The sequence below is a fragment of the Corvus kubaryi genome, unplaced genomic scaffold (genome assembly GCF_017639235.1).
Source record: "Corvus kubaryi isolate FWS band 111438036 unplaced genomic scaffold, C.kubaryi_AGA036_p1.0 37148, whole genome shotgun sequence".
NCBI lineage: Eukaryota > Metazoa > Chordata > Aves > Passeriformes > Corvidae > Corvus > Corvus kubaryi.
The window spans coordinates 185,648-211,680 of record NW_024581038.1 but is presented as its reverse complement, the minus strand read 5'-3'; the positions used below and the strand labels follow the sequence as shown (position 1 = coordinate 211,680).

Here is a 26,033-nt window from a genome sequence, read left to right as displayed (position 1 = left end):
ATGAAGAAATAAATAAACCTCTGAATTGAGGATCAGGAACACACTCTTTTCTACCCAACTCCAGTGGTTTAATGTTTAGAATATGAGGTCAGTCAATTTCCTCTTTCCCTCTCTAAATCAGTGCATAATATGATGCAATATATTAAAGGAATTGAATTGGTTTTTGCATCTGAAACCTGTGAAACCAACACTTTAGAGAATATTCTCAGTAAAGTTAGTGAAAAGCAGCAGCTGTAACCCCATCCATTCCACAGCTTCTGACCTAATTCTACCCATATTGGAAAAAAAATGCCCAGTCACAGGGCAGGTTTCCTCAGTCTTTTGTTTGTCTTTTCAGACATATTCTACAATTGTATTCTGAATTGGCTGGGGGATGTAAGACTCACTATTTCCTCCCAATACAAACACCTCAATCATGTGGCAACTCAACCAATTTGCTGTTTTCTGTCTGGGTAAGTGATTATTATTTTTACTGTTTCCTTCTGTTCGTAGTTCCATGCTGTTTGCTGACCGTAAAATGACGCATTTATTTACTGCAAGTGGCTTGTGTGGATATTGTGGTGAGAGCTCCCTTTGCAGCAAAGTGAAAACACTGCTGAAGCCTCATGCCCAGGTTTCCTCCCTCCCCTGGCCTCCTTCTGACATTCACAGACAAAATCTGCAAAGGACTTCAAGGGGAAGGCTGAAAATTAAACAGGGTGGTTTGAGATGTTTTGTTTCCATCCAGCCTTTCTCCTGAAGGACTGGTGCTCTTCAGCTGGACTCATCCACCATGGAAACCAGGGCTGGGAGGAGCTGGGAAGGCAGTTGGAGCAGAGAGCCAGGATTTACCACCTGAGAGTTCTTCCAGCAGAATAAATACTTTGAGTTCATAGGCACCTCCACACAAACAGAACGTATTTGGAAATCCCTTTGAAACAAGTGCTGTTACCATCTCCATCATCCAGTGCACCACATAAATTGTCCTTTCCACTGGACAATGCAGCCCAAAATACATTTTCAGTGGGATGAGCCAGCAGAGAGCTGGAAGCAAGAGTGAGACAGGAAGTTTTGCTATAAAAAGGCTGAACCTGCCCTCAGAATTTTATCCAAAAATTGTCTTTTGCTGTCATCTCAAAGCATGGATGCTGCCCTGCAGCAAATGACTGAAGGGAAAAAAGACTTTGTCACGACAGTGTTTTAAAATAGCCTTGCCTGATAAACAAAACCCCCACCAGCCTTTGTATGAAAGAAAGGACAGACAGTCCAACAAGCTGTCATGGATCTCACTATTTAAATAACGAGAGAAAAAAAAAAGTTACCAAGTTGGAAAAATTTTTTTGCCATCATATTGGATAAGTTATTTTACTGAACTTTGTCTTGACTGTGTCTGACTTTCTGTTTCCTGCTGAAGCAGCCCATGGTGTCACTGACACAACTCCTCTTTAGACTAGGGCTGCAAGGCTTTGGGAGGCCCAGGGAACATGGCAATGCAGGACTGCCCATGACAGCTCAGGTCCAAGGGTCAGTAAGTCTGTGATCATATCCTGTAAGCTTTTTTAAGGGGTATGAATGATACAAGCCTAGAAGTAATTTTTTTACTGATGGTTAACACTTTCTTTGCAAGCAGTTAAGCTTTATGGAGCATCAGAGAAGACATGTCACCTGTCACACCCACCTTGGGGCATTGGCACAACTTTCAAAGTATTTTATTTTTGCTGAGCCTGTTGCCAGTGTAGCTAGATTTTGGCAGTTTGGTTGAGAACAAAGTCATAAAATGACATGAGGAGGCTTATCAAGTAAATTAATTAGATCAATTATTTACAAGTTAAATTAATGCCAGACAGCGTGGATGTTGTGTTGTAAGCCTGGCATAAAACTGAGAAGGCCAAATGCTAACTACAGAATTAGATGTAAATAACCCTCTTTGATGTCCTCTAATTAAACATCCAGCAGAATGACTTTGGCATCAAAAGCACATGAAGTTATCAAGTCTAGGAAGAAATCCCAATATTTAGAGTGTACCTGTCATCAAAATACATACAGAAAGTAAATTACTCTTTCTTTGATGAGACTGAGCAGAAAAAATGTCTTTCCACAGGGCAAAAACTATGAGAAATGACACAGTATGAATTTAGGAATGGGAGTCAATTAGGGTAATTACACAGTGCACTAGAGGTCATTCCTTATGCTCTCTGGAACCAGACTGAGCTGCATTTGCAAATTGCCCCCTGTGTGCAGGAGTTGTGTCTTCCTTGGTGCTGGTCAGTGAAGAAAAACAATGGAATATGCCTTTTTTTTCCAATTTTCCTTTAGGAGAAACCTCTTTATTGTCACCAAACAAAAGTGAAGATTAAACAAGGTGACTGAAGCTGGGTAACACAACCACTCCCCAAACAGAAAGTGGAAATAATTTTGTTTCAGCTGAAGGGGAGAGAAATGGGTGATTTGGCTCCTCTTTCATATGCAGTGATACAGAAAAAGCAGTGAACATTGAATTATAAATGCCTTTAAAAGATTTTTGCAACTAGGCAAGGACATCTAATTAGTTTTAGAAAGTATCTCATTAATGAGTGTAAATAACACAGTGAAAGTAATTAACTTATGCAATGTAAATTGCCCATTGCCAAATATTTACAGTTACAGCTTTACCAATAAACTTCAGAGACAGCTATGCACCAAAAGAAAATGAAGGTTAAAGTATCTTTGAAAGCTCACATATTTTTATAAGCATAAAATTAAACCAATCATGACTCACCAAAAAATTATTAATTGCAAATTGCAGACCCATGTCCTCAAGTAGCTGAATTCCTAATTCCACAACCCAAGAGAAGAATTTTTTCTTCTTCAGAGACAGAAGACACTAAACACTAAAAACACTAAACTGTAAAACACTCAGTTATTTATAAAAAATGGAGTTGTAAGAAATTTTTGTCAGAAATTTCAGGAGTTACTTTCCTCTTGCAAAATAAATCCTGCTCTTAGTTCTGAGAAAAATACACAATACTGGGGAAGAAACACCACTCTAGTATTTCTAGAGGTGCTTACATTTTTTGCTTTCTGATCAAGGCATGCCATAGCTCGAGTTTTGCTGTCAAATCAGCTACATTATTCATCAGGAAACCATTTAAAAATTCTGAAGACTCCGTTGATTCTTGGAAAAACATTTTCTGTGGGTTTTCTTTCCATTATAAGATTGAATCAGCATTATGCTTAAAAAAGCAGAAGAGGAGAAAAACACAGATGAAATTACCTTAGAGGACTAGCTAGAAGCAGAGAAGCTGAGGAAAGAAAGGAAAATAAAAGCTGATAAAAAACAGCTTTTGGCCTCATTCCTGCACCATCAGATGTAGCTGAAAAACATATAGATAATAAAAATATAAAAATTAGGAAAAATAACCACACCACTCATTCTCACAGTATTGGTTAAATGCTTGCAGTCTGAAATTTCACAAGCACGGGGCACATCCCATTCAAGGAATTATCAGTTCCTTATGTGCTGAAAGGTGCTGTTGATTAATTGACTGTGTCAATTAATCAATTACTTTGCAGAAGGCCCCACTTTTGCTGATCACACTGCTCAGGGAAGCCCGAGGCAGTAAAGTGAAATTCAGGTAGCAAGATTACATCACTGTTATCCACATAAAGAAGATGTGATTTACCACTGTGTTTTTGCAGATTTAGATGCAGCATAAATACCAATACCAATGCAGTGGCACATGCGTGCTACGATTGATTACTGAGGGAAAATGGAAAAGACTATTTCATAATTCTACAGGAGTCCTAAGGCATGTGAAACTGGAGCTGGAATATATTTCTGACCCCCAAGATGGGCTTTTTCACCAAAGTTCACATTTCAGAGGAGATCATTCTACTTTTCTCCTTAATGGTATTTCCTAAATAGTTTATGTAAAAACAGAAAAAGCACCCGAAACCTAATGAACCCCAAACATCATCAAATGTGTCAGAAGATTATTCAAGTATTACTCAGTGTATTTATCTGGTGTCATTATGCCACCGTTATGCCCTTGCCACATAATTTCCAGGTTAACACAGTTAACAATACCTGACAGTAAACCCCAAAATGGCAAGTGCTCCTTTTTGTTTGTTTGTTTTGTTGGGGTTTTTTTTTCTCTGTTTGTTTGGTTTGGTTTGAGTTTCTTTTGTTAATACCAGCAGAGGCTTTTTAACCAAATATTTGAGTGCACAGAAGTTTGGTCACAGAAATCTTTGTAAACACTAATTAATACAGGTGATGAAGATGAAAAGTGTTACAGGAATTTTCTCTGAGCTTTCTTTTTTTTTCAAATCAGCATAAAACCACAAAGTGTGTAATTGTCTAAGGAATCACAATGGGAAAAGCAGGTAAGTTACCAAGTTTTTCTGACAGTTTTGAGCTTTTGTCTTAAAGAATCATGTTTCCCTGAGAAAACCAGCATCATCTAGCCTTATAGTGGTGCTAGTGCTATAACGTTAAAAAAATCAAGATATTAATTAAAAATTAAAATTTTTACATGAAAACATAAATCAGTAACATTTGTAAAAAAAAAAAAAAAAAGTTGTTCAAAATCATTTTCTTTGCAGCTCTTTATTTTCCTAATGATATCTACAGGTAATGGGAGTACCAAGAAGCCATTTAAAACAGAGTGGTATATTGAGAGTGGTCTTGTTAACAGGAATCTTTCAATAGTATCATTTTCAGTGTGTCATCCCTGTTGCTTATGAATGCATTCTGTTCCTTAGCTTTTCCTTCATAACTTCCCCCCAAAATCCCTTTTTTCTTCCTTCCCCTTCACATAAGTGAACTTTTAAGTTTTATCCCAAAAATTTCAGAAACTTCTGATCAATTTAAACATATTAACAGTTGTTAATAATGAGGCTTTTCAGTACAGTAAGTATGTTTTTGTGTAGTTACAAGAATAATTTTTGAATTGAGTGAAAATGTCAAGCAAGCCCACTGATCAAAGAAATGTGTGCTTAAAATTATTTAATAATTGAATATTTAATTTAACAATATTTATACTAAATAAAACACTTTATTTAGTGTAATCTGTTAATTTAGAATAGCAGATTTAATCATTATTGTTAAAAAAATATTTGGGTTTTTAATCTACAAAAATGTGGTTTATGTTTATCAGACACAGAAATTGAAAGCTACTGAGGAAACAGAACTTTTAGTACAAAATTAATTAAAAAGAAATAAACCCACACAATGTTAAAAACAAATGACCAAGGATGATTTCTTTAAATATCAGATCACAATTCTTCTCCACTTAGATATCATTACATTTGCTGGCAAACAAGACAGGTTTTCAAGATTTTTCTCCTTATACTTCTGAAATTTAAAAACTGAAAGAAAATGTTTCAGTGAGAATGTATGTTATTTATGTTTTGGTTTTCTTAAATAAAAATTTCAAAATTCAAATCTGTGATAAGCCCAAAATCTTTAGCAGGCTGACAGAAGTGTGAAACGCACCCTGCTGATTCCTCAGCAGCTTTCAATTTCTGTGGCTGAGGAAGTAATTTGAACTGCCACTGGGCATAAAATTCAGGGGAAACTTACCTAAGTATTTAAAACATGTTAAATGTGTTAAAATGAAGATGAAATGAAGAATATATCCAGGTGCCCACACCACAGCAATTTTGCACTACAAGAAACACTCCAAGTGGTCACTAACTCGTGGCCTCTCTAGCTTTGCAGGGATTTTTGGTACAACAGGAGCAAACCAGGGGCTCATTGTCCTGACCTTACAGCTCTGTGCTGAAATTCAGTCACTTGCAGTCATTAAGGAAGGTATATGGCAGAAGAAACAAAGACACAAAAGGCTGAACTAGCACCTCCACGGGTATAAAACCACCAACTGACCAGGGAGAATGAAGCCAGCACGTCCTCACTCTCCAGCGAGGCCACTCCTTAGACAGTAATTCTCCCTACAAATCTAGCTAATTTCAGAGGCGAGAAATTAGATGAAACACACCACTGATCTGCCAGCCTCATTCCTACATGAAGTTTAACATCCTTGGCCTCTCCTGAGTTCACAAATATAAAAATGTACAAGGCAGCTTGGAGCATGAGAGAACAGCGAGACGAGCTTTTGTCTCACCCATATTTCAAACATTCCATTAGAGGTTTAATGACTGACATAATTATGATACAGTGCTTGTGAGATTCCAGGTCATTAACCTCCTCTGTCATGTGTAAAATGGAATAACTCTGTGGTAACTACTAAAAGAGCTATACGCAGAAATAATTAATACTTATTAGACGAGTCACACTGAAAATATGTGGACATCAGCAGGTGCTGGAGCTGGCTCTGGCTGTGTAAGACCCTGCTGCCTTCTCAGGAGGGTGGGATATCCCACCCTGCAGTAGTTGCATGTTGGAGGGCTGGGATCTCTGTAGGGTCCCCAGGGGTGTTTGCCAGCCCTAGATGGACAGATGGACACCAACATTTAGAGAGTCTGTCTAAATCTCTGGTCCAAACTCTATCAGAAGGGTTATTTTACTGACCAAAATGTTTTCATCACTGTATTGATGGCATTGTAAGAGGACCTTGATGACTGAATTCCCTTACCTGTGACAAACAGAGAGCTCTGGGACAGGGCCCTGCTCTCTGGCACGGCTTCACATCCCCCAGCAGCTGGAAATTGATAGATTTAATGGAGAAAAAGCCAAGGAGGCATCAGCACAAGTTTTTTATTTACATTCTCTCTCAGACATTCTACACAAGTAAATGGAAAAGAAAAGAAAAGGCAAATAAAAAAAATTCCTGTGCACTTTCTGTTTTTTCGAGATACTAATCTCAGACGTGTTCTGCCAGCAGTTCCCAGTGACCACAAACATTTCATCTCACTAAAGTATGGCTCAGGGACCTTAGGCTGGATGTTCCCAGCTGAATGCTACTGTTTGCTTAGAGGAACACTGTCCAGCTGGATCACCTAGAAATCAGGTGACTTCCAGCAGTCACCCTGGAAACCTTGGTTAAAGCCGCTGTGTTCTGCCCTGCAGCACCTTCGCCTGGATGCAGGAACAGTTCATTGCCTTCCAACAGCCCTTCCCTCAACAGGAGCACAACAAAAACACAACAGCACATAAACACAAATGAGTTTGGTAAATCTGCCCAGCCTTTTTAGACCTCTTGAAAGTAATGTCTCCCAAATGTCAGGTGGCAGGAAGACAGGACCTGTGCAAAGACCACATAAAAAGACACGTCTCACCCCAGACAAAAAAGCTGCTACCCTTTACTGTAGGTCCTCATGAAATCTTAAAATCAATTGGAATACATTACGGCTTACATTTTGTGAGCCTTAATTAACATTTTAGTGAAAGGAATTGGTATTACTTGTGGCTTCAAAAGAAACGAACATAATTCTGGAACTGCCTATCTCTGAATGGATAACACAGGTGTATTACCACTTCAGCTGGGCTCAAGAGTGAATTTTAAAGTCATATCCATGTATGACACATTCATTTCATGGAGCCCTTTCAGACCATGATGATGATTTTTTTCTAGAAAAGGCTTCACCAAACCCTACTATTCAGAGGGTCTCCTAATATGCTGCACCTCCTGCAGCCTTTCAGTCCATAGGATCAGCCTAGGGTTAATCTAAATAAAACACTCTGAATCTGTGTAATGTGAATGTCAGCTCTAAATGTTGTGTTGTGCAGATCTGCTCCTTTTGCTCTACAGCACATGCTAGTGTATGTACACTCTTGTGTTACTTCTGGTCAGCATAATTTTGACTCAACTTGAGTCATATCCATAGTTTCCCAAAACACAGATAGCTGGAGAGTACTACACTGCCTATAGGAAGTCAGCAATTACAGAAAAATTCCTTGTTATATTGCTTGTCAAGATTGGAATTTTGGTGTTACAATCAGGCCAAAATTCTACTACCCAAAACTACAGTAGGCCAATTCCAAAAGTTTTTGACGCACCTACCAAAATCGAGCACAGCTGAGAAATGTTTCTGTACTCATTCCAGTGTTCCTCTGTTGGCCTTTATTTTTTCCTCTGCCTTTTCAATGAAAGAGGGCCTTTCTTTGTTCTTTTTCGTTTGAGTAAGTACCTCATAGTCTAGCCACCTGCTTTCTCTGTCTCTGCCAGAGGGCTGGGGAAGAGAATCAGAACTGCAAAAGCATAAAAATCTCATGGGTTCAGATAAAGACCATATAATAAATGAAGAGGGAATAAAAAAAAGAAAAAGAAAAGTAACCCATCAGCAAACTGGGGCCCAGGCATTCTCTAAGCAGTGACTACTTTGGGAAGAGCTTCTCTCCACCTCCTGCAATTGCACTGCTGAGCAAGGTCCTGGATGATACAGAATATTGGTTTGGGTCACTTTGAATCCAAGCTGTGCCAAATCCCATCACTTTTCCAACCCCCACCTGCTCATTGAGAGAGCATGAGAAGCAAAGGAGGTGTAGATGCTGTTCAAACACTGTTCAGCAATAATAAATCACCAGCATGTTGTCCATGCTCCTTTCGTCCCAGATCTGAAACACAGCCCCATATGGGTAGTCAGAAAGAAGTCTCCAGCCAGGCCCAGCATAGAGCAGGAACACTACTTTTTGTTTTATTTAACAGTCATGGATGGCACAGATGTTCTGAACCAGATGTTTTTAAAATTTTCCCAAAATTGTAATGCCTCAGAGAGATTTCCCTCTGCACCTTCGACTCACCTTCTCTCCCTTTGGCTCAGCTATACACAGACAGACTGCTTCTGTCAGTATGGGAAGTCACTCTGAGAGTTTGCTGAGCTCAGGAGTTTCTGGGCACCTGAACTTTCAAGGAAATTCAAAACAAGATTATAGTAATCACCTGGGGAAGGCAGAGGCTATTTTGAGGGTAGAAGACTGCAGCACCCTTCTGGAAGCATTTTACTGTGCCAAAGCTGAACACTGTGTTGAACACTGGAATCTGTCAGTAAGAGTAAAGGAAGACACCAGATGTAAAAGGACTTATTATAAATGATACATGAGATATCTGTCGTGTTGATTTTAAAATTAGAGCTGGTCTTTAACATTTCATAGAGGACAAAGACATGCATGCTTTTGTAACCAAATTCCTGCCACTGCAGGATAGGCAGAGTCTGGTTCTGGCAGGGGAACATTTCGTTGAGGTGGTATTTAATCATTGTCATAGGTGTTCTTGTCACTTGAGACAGCACAGAATTTTAAGTCTTTTTTCCCCTTCTCCTCTCATCATTTTCATGAACTGCCAACAGAGAACTGAGAAATTTCTCCACAAGAGGTTTTCAATGCCAGTTTTAATTAGAGCATTTGTGTTAGCACTAAACAGTCAGAAAAAAGTTCAAGGCTGAATCTACCCACTCACACAAGATCTACTCTTCTAAATCCTGTAAAACATCTGCACAAACCTTGTGAAAGCTGGCTTCCTAAATCCTGAGTTACTGAATATCAGGTTTGATTTAACTGGAGGTCTCTGTGGCCACACACTGTGGCCACTATGTAGAGTCCCTCCCTCATAAAAAAAACATGAATCTGCTTGTCCCTCTTAATTGTACACAGGTCCACTTAAAACTCAGTCCTAGTTCAAAGCCTGCTGACAGGCTGTGAGAAGCAAACCAGTAGCACAAATAATGCACAAAACAGCAACAAGAGGGTTGTGTGAGTCACAGTTAAGCAGATCTGACTGCCTGGTAGGAAGAAAAAAGGAAAAAAGAGGAAGGAGGATGTACAATATCCCTTACCTTCCCCATCTCTTTCGTGGAGAGCACTTAAGTTCTCACCAACAAAATTTTCCAATGCAAAGCTTTTTTCTACCAGGTGTCACCAAGACTTAGAATAAAAAAAAATTAGTTCTTCTGAAGATGTTATTTTTAACCCACTGTGAATCTTAAATGGTCAATGGTCAACATGATTTTTTTGATAAAATCTCTACCTGGCTGCTCTTAGGCTTCCCTGGGCTCTAGAAAGCCTGAGTGCATTGTGCAGTGTTCAATGTAATCATAAAAAGAAGCTACAGTCTGATCAAAAACAAAAATAGCTTCTCAGAATAGGTTAGCTGTGTAATTTGAGCTTCTTAGTCTCAACTGTAGCTGGAAACTGCTGTCAGCAAATAAAATTCCTTTCTAGTGCAGTGCTGGTCAACTTTCCAGAGCATGATACAGCTGTCATCTTGGCAGATTGTTAATTCATACCGCAGCACACAGATGCATCCTAATACAAATATAATTCAGTCACAAAAGATGCCTGGTAAATACTTGAAATTTTTTCCTAAAATGCTGTGTTCTGTTGACAGACCAGCTTTGTTTCATGACTGGTTTGCCTATGTGATTCAGATCCAGGACTGAAATGGTTTCAGGTAAAATCACACAGGCAGGGGAAAATGGTGCCACAGCCAACATCAAGATGTGCTCAAAGCCTTCCATCTGTTCCAGGTAATGTAGAACTGAGTTCTGACTAAGGTGCTTTTGCTAAGAAAGCTGTAGTTTAAAATCTTAGAGCTTTGAAATAAAATATGTGTTAAATTTAACTGGGTTATTCTAAATTATGTCAATTTCAGTTAAAAAGAAAGATATTACTTTCTTTTAAAAATTATTCTAGGCCTTAGAAATTATTTCTTGACATAAGTAAGGGAATAAAAGTGGAATTTTTGAAATCTTATATTCTTTTTCAAATCTGAGTTTTAGCTCTAGCAAATTTTTAGCAGTAAAAAAGTACTCTTTCTCCTTTTATGGGTAGATTTTTTCTTAAATGAGCCTTTGTTAACAAAAAAGAATGCCAGTTTCGATGGAGCACACACAGACAAGCCAATTTTAAATAGATTATTCCTTGCTTTTCTTTTTCATTTTCTGAAGTATGACAAGCCAGTTGAATCACAAATTTGATAATGTGTGCTCAGATTTTTATTGCAAAGCTGTAAATGAGCTTCTTTTTGTGTCTCCTTGCATTTGCTTCTCTTTTCCAAGGCTCATTGCAAAAAGCAACTAATGATAAATAAAACCCAAGTGTCAACCAGGGAGGTGTTCCCAGTGTCTCTTTCTCTCTATACTAATTAGGGGGCATAAGAAATTTAAGCACAGGGATTAAAAGCAAACAGAGACACCACTAGAGAGCAGATACAGGAGCTTTCACTACAAACTGGTACTGACAGATATTAATGCAATTAACTCAGTGCAACACTAAACCATCACTGACCTCCTGTTGCTGCAGAGTGGGAGCTGTGCTTCATCACTGGGGCTTACAGAGTCTTTTTAGAAAGCCTGCTGGCATCCCCAGCAGGTTTCCTGAAGGAGTCAAACAGAGATAAGCAGCATCCAGTGACCAGCCAGATAATCTGGCTCAGTGAGCCAGCCGAGAGCCTCCTCAGCAGGCAGGTGTCTGCAGCAGTGACTGATGGCATCATCCCAGCACGCTGGGGACAGCGTGTCACCCGTAACGGGGTCTGGCTGTCCTTGCCACACACTCTGGGGACCCTGATTAAAACATGCCATGCCTGCTTTCCGCTCCCGACCGAGGCTGCCCTTGGGCGGGACAGGCGATCCTTCAGGCGGCGATTTTTCCAGCTGCGTGCGGAGATCATTAGCACGGCGGGAAACGACACAGGAGCTGCCTCATCACATCAGATCAGTGTCTCACTAAGTCCTGCATCACAGCCCTGTGGACAGCCCTTTCCAGAGGCTTTGGGGGAAGGTGAGAGAGGCCACCCTGTTGGAATGCTGTGGAGTGAAGGTTCCAGAAGGAAAATGCAGCTGGTGTGTCACCTCCCTCCCTCCACCAGAAAAATAAAGAATTTATTGTGTTTAAGGCCACAGCTGCTGAGGAAGAAGGGAGTGAGGCTTAAATCCAGTGTTCTGGGATCAGTACCAGAGGGAAGAGGCAGGGAAGGGTGCTCTGCTTCTCTGTTGTAACTCTTGCTGGTTCCAGTTGTATGAAATTACAACAAAAACAACCTCCTCAAGACGCCAAATGCAGCAACAAATATTCACAGCACCATGTTCTAAGGCCAAGGTTTAAAACTAATGGGAATCCAAACTCCCCATTTCGGGTGTTTAAACAGACAGTTTTCCAAGCAGACAGAATTTGTGCCATTTGACTGAGCCTCCTTCAGGAGCTGAAAGTTGGATGCTCAGCAAGGAATCCATCAAGAATTTTGGGTGGCCTCGAAAGACATGACTCTCCAGACTGTGTCTTTCCCAGGCACCTGTGGCTAGGAGGCCAGCAAGGTAGTTTCTCACAGTGGACAGAAAGAAGCAACTGAATTTCAGAAGAAAACAGTTATTTTAATTCAAACTCCATATGTAAATCTCTTACCTGAGCTGAAAGTTCAGTTCAATCTAGAGAAAAGGAAAACCAGTATTTAACACTAATCAGAATCAACATGATCCATTTAGTATTCAAGTCCCAGGACAAGAAGATATGAATGAAAATAAGCTTTAAAACCAGCATTCAGCAAGATTTCCATCAAGCACAATTTTGCAGTTCATCCCAGCAATAGCAGCGTCCATGAAAGCTGTGTGTTGTGATAAAGTCTTAAATCAGGGAGGAAGAATAAAACAAACCAGTCCCAAACCAAACAAACCTCTTCATGTTGCACTAAGTTACAAAGAGCAAGAAATTTCACACCATCTTGTCACCAAACACTGAAAGCAGTGACACAAAGTGACTCCCAACATTAACCTTTCCTTGGAATTCCACTGCTTCTCCCTGCAAGGCCCTGGCAGAGTTTTTGCCGACGTTGTTGGCTCTCTCCAACAAAGTCACACAGGATTTTATTCCTTGCAGGAATGTCCTGGGGATGTTTGCAGTGCAAGGACCAAGTGAGGTCCAGGAGTTGTGGTGAGTTTTAAACTCTGACCATTCAGACCTGGTTTGAGGGACCAGGTTTCTGACCTGGCTGGAGGGAAGAGGGTTGTGAAACTGACCCCAAAATTCTGGAGAATTTGGGAGTGGGTGGGTGGATCCTGTTGCTGATGGGATCCCACAAGAAGTGTGGGACCCCTGTGGGTGAGGGGGTGAGGCACCCATGGTGACATCCCAGCTGACTCTCCTTCATGGAGCCCCTCCAAAAATCCAGTGATTTCCTCAGAATTGTTTCCCCCTTCAACCCCTGTCCGCCGTATCCAGGGAGACAGATTCAAATATGTCTGGTTTTTTCCCAAAATTAATGAGAGAAGTCCCAGCTGAGGATTCTGGAGAAGTCTGAGCTCAGCTGCTGGACAAAGGAACAACAACTTCAAAGAGCTTAAAGAAACCCATCTGGAATTGGGGGAAATAAGGTTTCTTAAAATATAAGCAAATAAAGGGGTTTTCCTTAGAAAAAATAAAAGAAGAAAAAAGAGAAATAATGAAGGATTTTCCTGCAAAAAATGTTTTAAAATGCCAGGTAAATAAGGAACAAGAATTTTTCCTTAAGATAAAGAGAATAAAAGGGTTTTTTTCCCTTAAAAAATCCCTAAAAATAGAGATATTAACTTTCTTCTAGGAAAAAAAAAAAGAAAAAAAAAAAACAACACCAAAAATGAGGGTATTTTAAAGGGGATTTTTTTTCCTCCAAAAAATAGCATTTCAGTGTATAAGGGCTTCTTTCTTCTTCCTGCAAAAAAAGGCCAAAGTATATAATAATGATTTTTCTTATCCTTCACAATAACAAAACAAAGTCCTCAAAATCCCAAAAAAACAGGGATAATCTATTTTCTTCCTGATAGCAACAAAGGACTTAAGGGATCTATAATTAAAAAATAAGTTTAAAAGTACTTTTTTTTGTTTAAAAAAATTAAATCAGGGAGTAGAAGTTGAAAGTTTGGAAAGGGGCAAAAACCTCACATGTGTTGAGGAGGGATCCAGAGGTGTCTCCAGAACCCCAAAATTATTCAAAAAAGGGCTTCACTGTGCTTAAAAAAAATATATATGGAGGAGCCCAAAATCCCCAACACGTGATTAAATGTGCCTCTCTAAAGAATCCAGGGAAAGCTCAGAGAGATTGGATGGGCGGAAAGTTGGCAAACTACGTGTTTCTGTAGTTTTTGTTTTGATAAAAGAAGGAGCAGGATGAGGCGAAAGCCAGCAACGTTGAGTGTTTGAGCTCATTTTCAGGCTGCAGTTCTTCGCTTCAACGTAACCCAGGTAAGGGAATTTTTATTCTGGTGGGATTTTGGTCACTTCTTGGAATACTGTCTCTTTAAAATCCTGATTTTTCATGGATTTAAGGAAGATTTGTCCCTTTAAATGACCTAAAAATACATGAAAAAATGTAAATAATCCTAAATTTATTCAGAAAAAAAGGCAAAATTCCTGAATTCGGGCATAGAAGGGGAAAAAATTCCTCAATTCATGCACACAAATAACAAAAATTTAAGATTCAATTAAATAAAAATTAAATAAAAATCCAAATAAATAGAAGAGAAAAATAGCATTCATCTAAAAAACTCTATTGAATAAAATGTCAATGCATTTAGAATTAAAAGTTAAAATGAAATTAAATAATCACTTAAATAAATTTTCGATCAAAATTCAAGCATATTAAATTAAAAATTCAAAAATTACATTTTAAAATCGGCTGAATTAAATTTTATTAATGCTTAAAAATGCACTAAAATGAATTAAATTAAAAAGCCAACTTTTCAAATTCTTCAATTCTTTAAAGAAATGGTTAAAATGCCACACATACACACAGCTCCACACACAAAATTCCTGGGAAAAGTGTGTGTTTGGTGTTTTAATGTGGATTTTTTTTGCCTCTGAAACCTCATTTTACTGCATTGTCTGTTTTGGGGGAGCATTGTTGGTTTGCTTGTTTTTTGGGTATTTTTTTAGGTTTTTAGTGGGTTTTTTTTAAGTTTTCCTGTTTTTTACAATTATTTTAGGGTCGAGGATGTCACCCACTAGTGTTTTCTTCCTCCTGATTTTAGGTAAAGGTTTGTTTCTGAAAAAGTGTTGTCATTTTCATCCCTGTTGGGAAAATGATTGATCGACTCATTTTCCTTCCTATTTTTTCCCCAGGTTCCATGGTGGACACCAAAACCTCATCTGAAAAAGGTGAATTTTGGGGGTTTTGCCCCAAAAAAACATTACTTCCACCTAAATCAAAATTTCTCCCACCCACATCATACCATTTTCCCACTATTCTCCCAAAATCCATGTGTTCTCCCTGTAATTCCACTGGGGTCATTCCCTTCCACCCCAGTTTCACCATGAAAACCCAGGAGAAGACACATCCATTTTTAGGTAACCAAGACCATGGGAACCACAAATTTGGTGGGTTTGGCCCCAAAATCCGTGTCATTGGGTGGGAATTTGGGGGCAGTTCCCAAATCCTGATTTTCCCACAGAGTCCCTGCTCTATCCCTATGGACCGCACCAGGGGGATAAAACTAACCCCAAACACGATGATGGGACATCCGAGGAGATCACCCTCTCTGCTCCCTTTACCTTCTACGGCAAATCCTACCAAACCGCCTTCGTAGGTCACCTCAAGTTCCATATTTTTGGGAATTTCCTCCATTTTTCCCAGTTTTCCCTCCATTTCTACTTAATTTTTCCTCTGTGTGTGTGTGTGTGTGTGTGTCCCCAAAATCCCAAAATCAACCCTTCTTGAGTTCATAGAGGGATTTGTTCTTGGACACTGAAACATCTTCAGATGGGGGGGGGATCTTAAGGGGACTGGCGCTGTTGGGGAGGTTGGAGGGACTTGGGGGGTCCTGAGAATGGTGCGTGATGGTGTGGTCCTTTGTGGTCGTATGGCTGGTGAGTCTTGAGGCAGTTGGTTTTGGGTGGTCCCATATGGGGTGGATCCTGGGGTGTGTTGGTGGGTGTTGTGGGATCACATGGGTGGTGGGTTTTGCGAGGGTCCTGGAAGGGTGGATCTTGGGAGGGTTGGTGAGTGTTGTGGGGTCCTGTGGGTGGTGGGTCTCAGGAGGGTCCTGGGGGTTGTGGGTATTGGGGGTTCTATGGATGTTTGATGTTCATGGGGTCCCATGGGGTGGTGTGTCTTGGGAGGTTGGTGGGTTTTGAGGGGTTCTATGGGTGTTGGGGGGTCACATGGGTGGGGGTTCCCATGGTTTGTGGGTCTTGGGGGAGTCCTGTGGGTGATGGATCTTGGGGAGCTGGTAGGTGTTGGGGAGTCCCTATGGGTGGTGGTTCTTGGGGTGCTTGGAGGGTCCATCTCAAGGACTCCACAGCACAAGTCAAGGTGTTGCACCCACCCGCTCCTGGTGTCACCTCCAGGTGAACAACAATGGGGTGATCTCCTTCGATGAGCCTGTCAGACAATACACCCCAGACCCCTTCCCTCTGGCGGATGGGCACCCTTTCGTAGCTCCCTACTGGGGGGACGTGGACAATGTGCTGGGTGGGGACATCTTCTACCGCCAGACCACTGACCCGGCGCTGCTGGCAGACATCAGCCAGGATATCACCCAGTACTTCCCCAAAAGCCCCTTCACTGCCACCTGGGCCTTGGTGGCCACCTGGGACCATGTGGCCTACTATGGCTCCACCTCACAAAAGGTGAGGTCCATGGTCCAGGGGGCATGAAGGTCACTGCTTGGCTCTTGTTGACCCACTTGGTGGCCTTGGTGACCCACTTATTTAGACCTCCATGACCTATTCTTGACTCCCATGACCCATCCTTGACTCCATGACCTTTTCCGTAGGGCAACACCTTCCAGGCTGTGCTGACAAGTGACTCCAAGATGTTCTACATCATCCTCAACTACTGGGACATCCAGTGGACCACAGGGGCAGCAAGTGATGGGGATGCTGAAACAGGACTCGGGGGGACCCCAGCACATGTAGGCGGGGAGGGTGGAGGAGGACGGGGAGGAGGTTGTCCCATTCCATTTTCTGAGGATGACGATGATGAAGGTCAGGGATTGGCCCATCCCATTTCCTGGGGATGATGATGATCATGGTCATGATGAAGGTCCAGGAAGGGCCCACAACATTTTTGGGGAGGTCAAGTTGTCCTTTCCCATCTTCTGGAGATGATGATGATGATGATGAAGGTAAGAGGTTGGCCCATCCCAGCTATTGGAGACAGTAATGATAATAGTGATAATTATGATGATGATGATGATGAAGACAGGAGATTGGCCACCCTTCTTCTGGAGATCATGATCATGATAGTGAAAGTCATGGATTGGTCCATATCATTTCTGGAAGACACCAAATATGTTCACATCCTAACATCATTTGGGGGGCCCACCACCCCTTTGGGTAGGGTTGGCCCACGTAGATTCTCCCCCAATTTTCCAGGCGGGATTCAACAGCGGTGATGACACCAATTTCTACAACATTCCCGGATCCCAAACCGATGCCATCATCAACATTACCACCACCTCCAATGTCAAGGTCCCAGGACGCTGGGTCTTTCGAGTGGACGACTTCCAGGTGACAGGTGTGGACCCCGCCAAGCTGAACAATGACTGCTGGTTGTAAGTTGGGCTTTTAGGGGAGAAAATTTGGAATTTTGAGGAAAGGGCGAAATCTGTCAGGGTGGAAAATTGGAAATGTTAAGGAAAACTGGGAATTTGGGGAGTAAATTCAGGGGTGAGGGGGGAAAAGTGGGGATTTGGGGGGATAATTTGTGATTGTGGGAGGGTTGTTGTGAATTTAGGGGAAGACTGGGGATTTCTTTTGTAAAATTGGGTATTTGGGGGGAACAGTAGGAATCTTGGTTGGTATATTGAGAATTTTGAGGCAAATTAGGAATTTGAGAATGGGAATTTTAGGAACAATTGGGAGTTTGTTGGGGAATGGTGGGGATTTTCTGAGATAATTTGTGAGGAAAATTTGGATTTTTTGGGGCAATATTGGGATTTTTTGAGGATATTGGGGATTTGGGCAGAAAGGGGTTCTTCCTCTTGGGCTGCTGCTGTCTCTTCTAGGTGAATTGAGAGGAGTGGGGCAGAGGGACATCAGTACTGCCACCGTTGTCACCGAGGAAGTTACTGCGAAGGTCAAAGTTATGTCAACTTCTACCAGAGTAATAAAATTGCAGCCAAGACATTGCGGTGTCCATATCCTTGTCATTGTCATGGTACCTCTGGTGATGTTATCACACTCATCTCACTGTCACTGTCAGTGTTCCAACAGTTACAGGAGGTCTGAGGGGTTTTGGGGTGAAATGTGACTGAATTCATCCAATTTTGCCTTTTTGGGTGTTAATTTCTGGGCTCTTTCACAGTATGAAGTTACATGCACATGGCACCCGTGTGCACAACAGACACAACCCACAACATATAATTTGGCACACATCCACCCCCCCTAAAATATTACATCTAAAACACGCTCGGACATCACAAGACACAACTTTACCCCTCCCCACCCTTGACCCCTACTCACAGAATCACAGGATCATTAAGGCTGGATGAGAACTCCAAGATCCTCAAATCCAACCTCTGACTGAACACTCCATGTCAAACAGACCACAGCACTGACTGCCACATCCAGATGTTTCTTGAACACTCCAGGGATGGCGACTCTACCACATCCCTGGGCAGACCATTTCAGTGCCCAATCACACTTTCTGTGAAGAAATTCCTCCTGATGTCCAGCCTGAACCTCTCCTGGCGCAGCTTGAGACCATTTCCTCTTGTCTTGCTGCTGATTGCCTGGCACAAAAGATTCATTCCCACCTGGCTACAACCTCCTTTCCAGGTAGCTGTAGAGAGTGATAAAGTCATCCATAATCATCCTTTTCTCCAGGCTGAGCTCCCCCCAACTCCCTCAGCTGCTCCTGGTGATCCAGACTCTTCCCCAGCTCTGATCCTTTCTCTGGACATGCTCCAGACATTGAGTGGCTGGTGCCACTCAATGTCCTTCTTGTCATGAGGGGCCCAGAGTTGCCCCCAGGATTCAAGGTGTGGCCTCAGGAGTGCCAGCACCGTCCAGAGGGACGGTCACTGCCCTGGTCCTGCTGCCACACCCTGGCTGGGACAGCCCAGGTGCCATTGGCCTTCTTGGCCACCTGGGAACACCTGGGCTCATGTTCAGCTGCCGTCACCAGCATCCCCAGGGCCTTTCCCAATGAGCAGCTTCCCAACCACTGTGGCCCAGCCTGGAGCTGCAGGGGGTTGTTGTGACCCAAGGGCAGGACCTGGCACTTCCCCTTGTTTCACCTCATGACATTGGCCACCATTGATCCCATCAATTCCTCAACCCACAAAATGCAATTTTTTAAAAATCCCTCCCTCGCCCTCCCTTATTTCCCTTTTCCCTCCTTTTTTACCCCAATAACACCCTCTATTTCTCAAAAAATTACCATTTTTTACTCCCTCACCTTCTTGTTACTGCAGAATAATTTAAACTTCATTGGGCAGAAAAACCTCAATATCTGGTAATGCCAAATTTTTACATCAGTTTTAGAAAAAACCACCCTGTTTTTCTCTCTGTTTTCACCTTTTCTGGCCAAAAATTATCTCACGTCATTGGGTGGGGTTGTCCCCTGGGGATGCCTGGATTAGTCATTTTCTTTCCCCTTTTTCTGCCAAAATTATAAAATAATTGAGGGAGGAGCCAGATCTGCTGTCCTGGGATTGTGTTTTCTTCACAGATTTGGGGATAAAACGGAGCTCTTTGGGGATACGGACCTAAGCTGGGGATCAAACAGGGCCGAAGGCAGGTAAGGGCAAAAGTCGATCTGGTAAATGATAAATTTTTTTGCAGGAAAGACTCCAAAGTGGGAAAATCTACCTGAAAACTCCTCAAACTCCCCCTCCTCTCCCCCCCCCCCCAGCCCTGGGTCTGGTCCTGGGAGCATCGGGATTGGAAGGTTTGTGAAGGGATTCTGGGGAGAAAAAGGCAGGATAGGGGAATGGAATGGAACAAGGGGGGGTGAGGGGAGGAAGGAAAGGAAGAAGAGAGAAGAAAAGTAAAAAATAAGGAGGAAAGGGAAATTGGGGAAAGAAGAGAGGAGAAAAAATAGGGGAAAGGGATAAAAGGGAAAAAAATGAGAAAAAAAAAAGGCGAGGAAATGAAAACTAGGGAAAGAAGGGAGGAAATAGGGGGAAATACCAGAAAGGGGGAAAAGAGTGAGACAAGGGAGAAAGAGGGAGGAAAAGGAAGCCAGGGAGGAAGGAAAAAAGAAAAATGCAGAAAGTGGAGGAAAAAAAGGGATAAGGGGATGAAAGGATAAAAAGGTAGGAGATTTTAAAAGTGGAAGAAAAGGAAAAAAAAGGGGAGGTAAGGAGTAAAAAGGGGGAAAAGGGGTAGAAAAGGGAAAAAAGATGAAGAAATGAAAAAGCCAAAAGGAGATTTGGATGGAAAAAGGGGATTTAGGGAAAAGAGGAGAAAATGGAAAAATTAAGCAAAAGAAAGAAGAGAATGGGTAAAACAAGGGGAAAAGAGGAAATTACAAAAACATAGAAAGAGAAAAAAGGAAAAGGGAGGAAGGGGGAAAGAAAAAAAGAGGGAAAGGGAAAGGAGATGCAAAGGTACCTTGGCTGGTGGGGGAAATGATGAGGACAGGAGGTTGCCCACTCTTCTTCAGGAGATGATGAAAATGCCCCTCAAAAGCCAATTTAGGGGTCAAGTACACTAAAATTCAGATTTTTGAGTAAGTGCAATTAAAATAGTGAATTTGAGGACAGCTTGAGTGAGAAGAACAGATATTAGGGACACATTTGATAAACCATTGATTTTTGGGATGAGTGCAAGGCTGAAACCCACATATTTTGGGGATTTGTGTAAATTATATGTCAAGAAATGGTGAATTTTGGGAAAATTCTAGTGAGATTTAAAAAATATGAGGATTTGACTGTTTTCTTACCTTTTGCACCCAGAGCATCATGGACAGCAGCCTGGGAAAAGCTGATGTACTGAGATGGTTCTGGATTGTTATGTTCTGGGGTAAGTTGAAGCAGGGTGAGGAAATGCCCTAAAAGCTCTAAAATTCCCCTGAAATCATGAGTTTCCTCAAAATAAGGGTTTTCTAGCCCAAAACAAGGATTTCCCAGCCCAAAATCTCCATCTTTTGCCCAGGGAATTAACTGGGATTTCATCAAATTCACGATTGTTCAAAGGGTTTGTTTCTGTGAATGATGATCCAACAGATTATTCTAATTCATTAAATATTTGTTCAGATCAAAGGACTTTACTCTCCCAACTGGAGAATGAGTGTATGAAAAATTCATCAAATCACTGATCAAATTAACACTCCATCAAATCAGTGATCTAACAAATTAAAAGTCCATAAAATCAATCAAGTACATCAAATCCATAACCTATTAAATCAATAATCCATCAGATCAATGCTAATTTAAATATTTTTCTCCAAAATAATATCCCATCAAATCAAATCGATAGTCCGTAAAATTAATAAACTGGCAAATCAAAATCAATGATCCATGAAATTAACACTCCATCAAATCAATAGTCTGCCCACTAAAAAGTCCATTAATTTATTAATCCATTGACTCAAAAGTCCATTGGCTCAATAATCTATTGAATCAATAATACATGAAATCAATGTTCCATCAAATTGATGGTCTAGCAAATGAAATCAAAGGTCAATCAGATTGAAAGTCCATCAAACCAATAATTTATCTAATCATTGAGCCATCAATTTAATAATCTATTGAATCGATAATCCATCAAATTGATCAAGTTGTTGAATCAGTAGTCCACGAAATCAATAATCCATCAATCAGTGATCCATGAAATCAATTGTCCATCAAACCAGTAATCCATCAAATCAATCAAATCTCCATCAAATCAATAATATATCAAATTATCCACTCCTCTCCTTCTCCCCCCCAGCTCTCCTCCATGCTCCCAGCATCACCTCTGAGATGTCACCACCTCACCTGGGTGATGAGTTCCTGGTGGCCTTTCTGCAGAATGGTGACCAACGTACCCTTCGTAGCGACTTCCGCCTCCTCCTTCTCACTGGGCCCTCCCCGTCCACCACTGCCACCATCTCCATGAAGAGACCTGGATTACGGATGACGGTGCAGGCAGCTGCCAACCAACCAGTCCTGGTGAAGATCCCACCCCAAGCAGAGATGATGGGAAGCCAAATTTTTGAAAATGCCGTGGTGGTGAAGACCACTGCTGCCGTCACCGCAGTGATGGTCAACGACAAACCCACAGCAGCTGACTCTGCTGTCATTATCCCAGTCCACAGGTGGGGGACGGAATACCACGTGGTCACTCCCAACCCCGGCCCCACCCGCTATGCCCAGTTTGTGGTGGCCGCTTGGGATCAACCCACCACAGTCAACATTCATCTCAACACTGATGTCACCTTCCGTGGACGGCTGCACCGACGTGGCTCCACCCTCACCATCCCCCTGGAGCCTTTCCAAGCAGCGCAGATCCAGAGTGCAGCCGATCTTTCCGGAACACGGGTGGTGGCACAGAGGCCCGTGGCCATCTTCAGCGGTCTCACCTGTGTGGGCAGGTTGAGCCGCTGTGATCATGTCGTGGAACAGCTCCACCCGATCAGCCAATGGGGAAAATCCTTCCTTGTGCCACCAGTGCCCTTCCGGGGACAATCCAACCTTGTCTACATCACTGCTGCCCAACCAACACGTGTCACGGGTCATGGTGAGCGCACTGAGACCACGCGAGAGATACAACCCAACCATGCGCTGCTCTATGGCACCCAATCCCCGCTGGGCTTGTTCCTCACTTCTGAAGCTGGTGTCCAGGTTTTTCTGTTGGGCAGTGGCAGCAATAGCGGTGCAGTGACCTTTGAGCCATTTTTTGTCAACATCCCAGACATCACCGGTTACTGCAACTCCTACAGTGTCGTTGCGCTGGAGGGGTATGACAACCGCATCCTGCTGGTGGCCAAGACAGCAGAAACTTCTGGAATACTGCTGAACCAGAGGCCGTTAGGGAGTGTGGCGTGGGAGCCGATCCCTGGGACAGAATATTCATGGATTGGGATAAATTTAGGAAGCGGATTTGGAATCCATCATGTGGCGCATGAGACAGCGGCATTTGGGGTGTGGAACGTCGGGATGGGAGAGGGGAAGCGCTATGGAGCAGAGGGAGCTTGTGACAGTGGTGAGTGGAGGTGGACTTTGATATCAATAAATGATCTAGAATTATAGAGATATCAATAACAGATAGTTATAATAATTATACTTAAATACATGTAATCATCCACATGACAAAAAACAATTAAATAAAAAATAATAGTATTACATAATAATATTATATTTTAGTAATATATCTTATATGATACTATATAATATTATATAATATAATAGTAACATTTTAAGAAAATACTAATGTACAAACATATAGGAAAAATAGTAAAAAACTAAATGTAATGTATTAAATAAATAAATAAGAATCAATGGAGAAATACATAGATAATACATAAAAATCGCTATCTAAAATATAAACATATAATAAATATAAATATCTAAATATTGGAGATAAATGTATATAAAATAACATGTCTGTGATAAATTTATATTTATACATTATTTAGAATTGTATACATTTATTATATTTTGAATAATTCTGTAAGATAGAAATACATAAGCAATACGTGGATAAATAATTCTTATCTAAACAAATATAGAAATAATATATAGATACTTAAAAATAATACAGAAAAACGTAAGTGTAATTACAAATCAGACATTAAAAAATGCAAAATATATAAACATAGACATATCAATAATATAATCAATTAATATAATTTAATCCCCTGTCACTAATAAACCCACAGACCCCTGCCAGCAGGTGCATTGCCGCCCCAAGGAGAGCTGTCACCTGGACAAGGGTGCGCCCACCTGCCGCCACGACTACCTGGGCACCTGCACAGGCTCCCCATCCCTGCAGTACCACACCTTTGATGGGGCATCTGTGTCCACCCGTGGTGGATGCAAGTACACCCTGGCCAGGTATTGTGGGAACGACCCTACCCTGCAGCACTTCGCCGTGGAGGAGCAACGGAGCCAGGATCGCTCCGAGGATCCATTGGCCAATGTCTACATCTATGCCTACAATGTCTCCATCCGTGCTGGTGAGGACAGGGCCATCCAGGTGAGTTTCCCCAGGTATCGGAGCTATTGTTCCCAATAAAACCATTTGTTCCAAGTGGATTAAAATTTATGGGTGAGTTTGACCTTCAAAAAATGAGGAAAAACACCAAAAAAGGTGGAAGAGGATAAATCATTGCAGTGTTGATGTTGGCATTAAAAAGGAAGTAGAAGTGCCACACCTATGGAATTTGGGGAATTTTTTCCATTCCCAATCAATTTTCCAGGTGGGATGTGATTTCTTCCAAACTTGGTCTCTGTACAAACAAAATTAGCTCAGAAGATAGAGAAAATGGTTCCAATTCGGGGTTTGAGCTTTTCTTGGTGTGAATGTCCAGGAATTAGGGCAAAAATTCTGATTTGTAATGCAAACTGATCATTCACAAAATAATTTCTCCCTCTGTTTGTATCTATGTGGTTTTTATGTCGTTGGAAACCACCTGCTGAGTTTTAACCCTCCTCCTCCACATCCTCCCCTCCCCACAAGGTTAACAACAAACCAACTGATCTTCCAGCCAGCCTGGAAGAGGGAAAAATCCAGATTTTCCAGAATGATGGTCGGACCATCCTCCAGACAGATTTTGGGCTGCAGATGACCTATGATGAGGACCAGGTTATCATGGTGGCAGTGCCCAGCAGCTATTTTGGGGCCAGCTGTGGCCTCTGTGGCAACTTCAATGAGGATACAGATGATGAAGCAATGGTTCCCAATGGTATTCCTGGTGAAGGTGGTGAGGATTGGGCAGAAAGTTGGAGAGATCCCTCATGCCAGGAAGATTGTAGAGGCCAGGAGACTGCACAGGGCACAGAGGGCTGTGGTGAGTTCATGGGGGGAATCTGCAAGGGTCTTGGGGTAGGGAGAAAATACTCAGCTGTGGGTATTGGCCTATAGCAATGGTTGTAGACATCAACACAATCAATGTGTCTTTTCACCCCGAAACATCCCAAAATCCACCTATCTACTTGATCTGACCCCAGGTGTCCATAACACATGGAATTATACCAGCATTTTCCTGGAGGCTATCCCTTCTTGGTGTCTCATGAACTCCACAAACCTTGTAGGTATCAACATAACGAATGGGGAAGGAACCACCCCAAAATCTACCTGATCTCACTCCAGCTCCCCAAAAACGAGGGAATTATGCTGAGATTTTTCCTGAGGGTTGTCCCTGTGGGGTGTCCAGTTTGTTTTAGGTGTCAATGTAACCAACACCTCCCTTACAGGGAAGGCTTGCATTAGTTGGTTCTCCCTAAAACACTCCTAACCTCCCTGATTTGACTTCAGGTGTCCACAACACATGGAATTGCACTAGGGCTTTCCTGAGGACCATCCCTGTATGGTGTCTCACAGACTCTTAAATCCCTTGTAGGCATCAAGGCAACCAAAAACCCCAGCACCACTGCCTCTTCTTGTTTCCACAACAATCGCTCCTACAAGCTCCATGAGGAATTTTGGGAAGATGGGAGCTGCCGGAAGCGGTGTCGGTGTGAGGGTTCAGGGACAGTGACTTGTAAGCCAGGGGGATGTAGATCCCATGAGAAATGTGTCATGGTTAATGGCATCGCCAAGTGTACACCCAACAAGCACTACACCTGCATCGGGACGGGTGACCCGCACTACACCACATTTGATGGGGTGAGGTTTGACTTCCAAGGCTCCTGCATCTACCAGTTTGCCGCCCTCTGCACCCCCAAGCCCACACTGGTGCCCTTCAATGTCACCGTGGAAAACAACCACCGCGGCAGCCGTGCTGTGTCCTTCACCAAGACCGTCAACCTGGAGGTCTATGGGAGTGTCATCAGCATGAGCCAGGAGCATCCACGAAAGGTCAAGGTGGGCAACCACTCAAGGAATACTTTTCACCCCCAAATTCCCTCAAAAAATCCTTTTCATCACCAAATTCCCTCATATTCCCCTTTTTTTCTGTTCTAATTATCTTTCTCCCACCAAAGTCTTTATTTTTCCCCCCGAAGTATCCTTTTTTATGCCAAATTCTCCATTTTCCCCCAGATTCCCCCTTTTTTCACCCAAATCCCCCTTTTTTTCCCCCAAATCCCCTTTATCTCCCCAAATGCCTTTTTTTACC

At 42.1% G+C, this 26,033-nt stretch overlaps 2 protein-coding genes across 3 annotated transcripts; both read left to right on the top strand.

Moving 5' to 3' along the window:
• Positions 1-13,966: 13,966 nt before the first annotated feature.
• Positions 13,967-17,953, top strand: LOC121661344 (sushi, nidogen and EGF-like domain-containing protein 1). Of its 2 annotated transcripts, XM_042021457.1 has the most exons (8): positions 13,967-14,071; positions 14,812-14,856; positions 14,948-14,983; positions 15,277-15,407; positions 16,172-16,453; positions 16,600-16,737; positions 17,201-17,379; positions 17,833-17,953. In XM_042021457.1, exons 2-8 carry the CDS (start codon positions 14,820-14,822, stop codon positions 17,834-17,836), a joined length of 807 nt encoding a protein of 268 aa, XP_041877391.1. In that variant the 5' UTR covers positions 13,967-14,071; positions 14,812-14,819; the 3' UTR covers positions 17,837-17,953. The 2 variants fall into 2 exon arrangements, with proteins under 2 accessions (XP_041877391.1, XP_041877392.1); XM_042021458.1 differs by lacking the exon at positions 14,812-14,856 and having other exon boundaries at positions 13,973-14,071.
• A 1,451-nt stretch (positions 17,954-19,404) lies between these two features.
• LOC121661342 (IgGFc-binding protein-like) lies at positions 19,405-26,017 on the top strand. The gene is made up of 6 exons (XM_042021455.1): positions 19,405-19,568; positions 20,728-20,794; positions 21,704-22,957; positions 23,634-23,950; positions 24,434-24,764; positions 25,317-26,017. The coding sequence occupies exons 2-6, from the start codon at positions 20,734-20,736 to the stop codon at positions 25,877-25,879; spliced, it is 2,526 nt and encodes an 841-aa protein (XP_041877389.1). The 5' UTR covers positions 19,405-19,568; positions 20,728-20,733; the 3' UTR covers positions 25,880-26,017.
• The last annotated feature ends 16 nt before the right edge of the window (positions 26,018-26,033 follow it).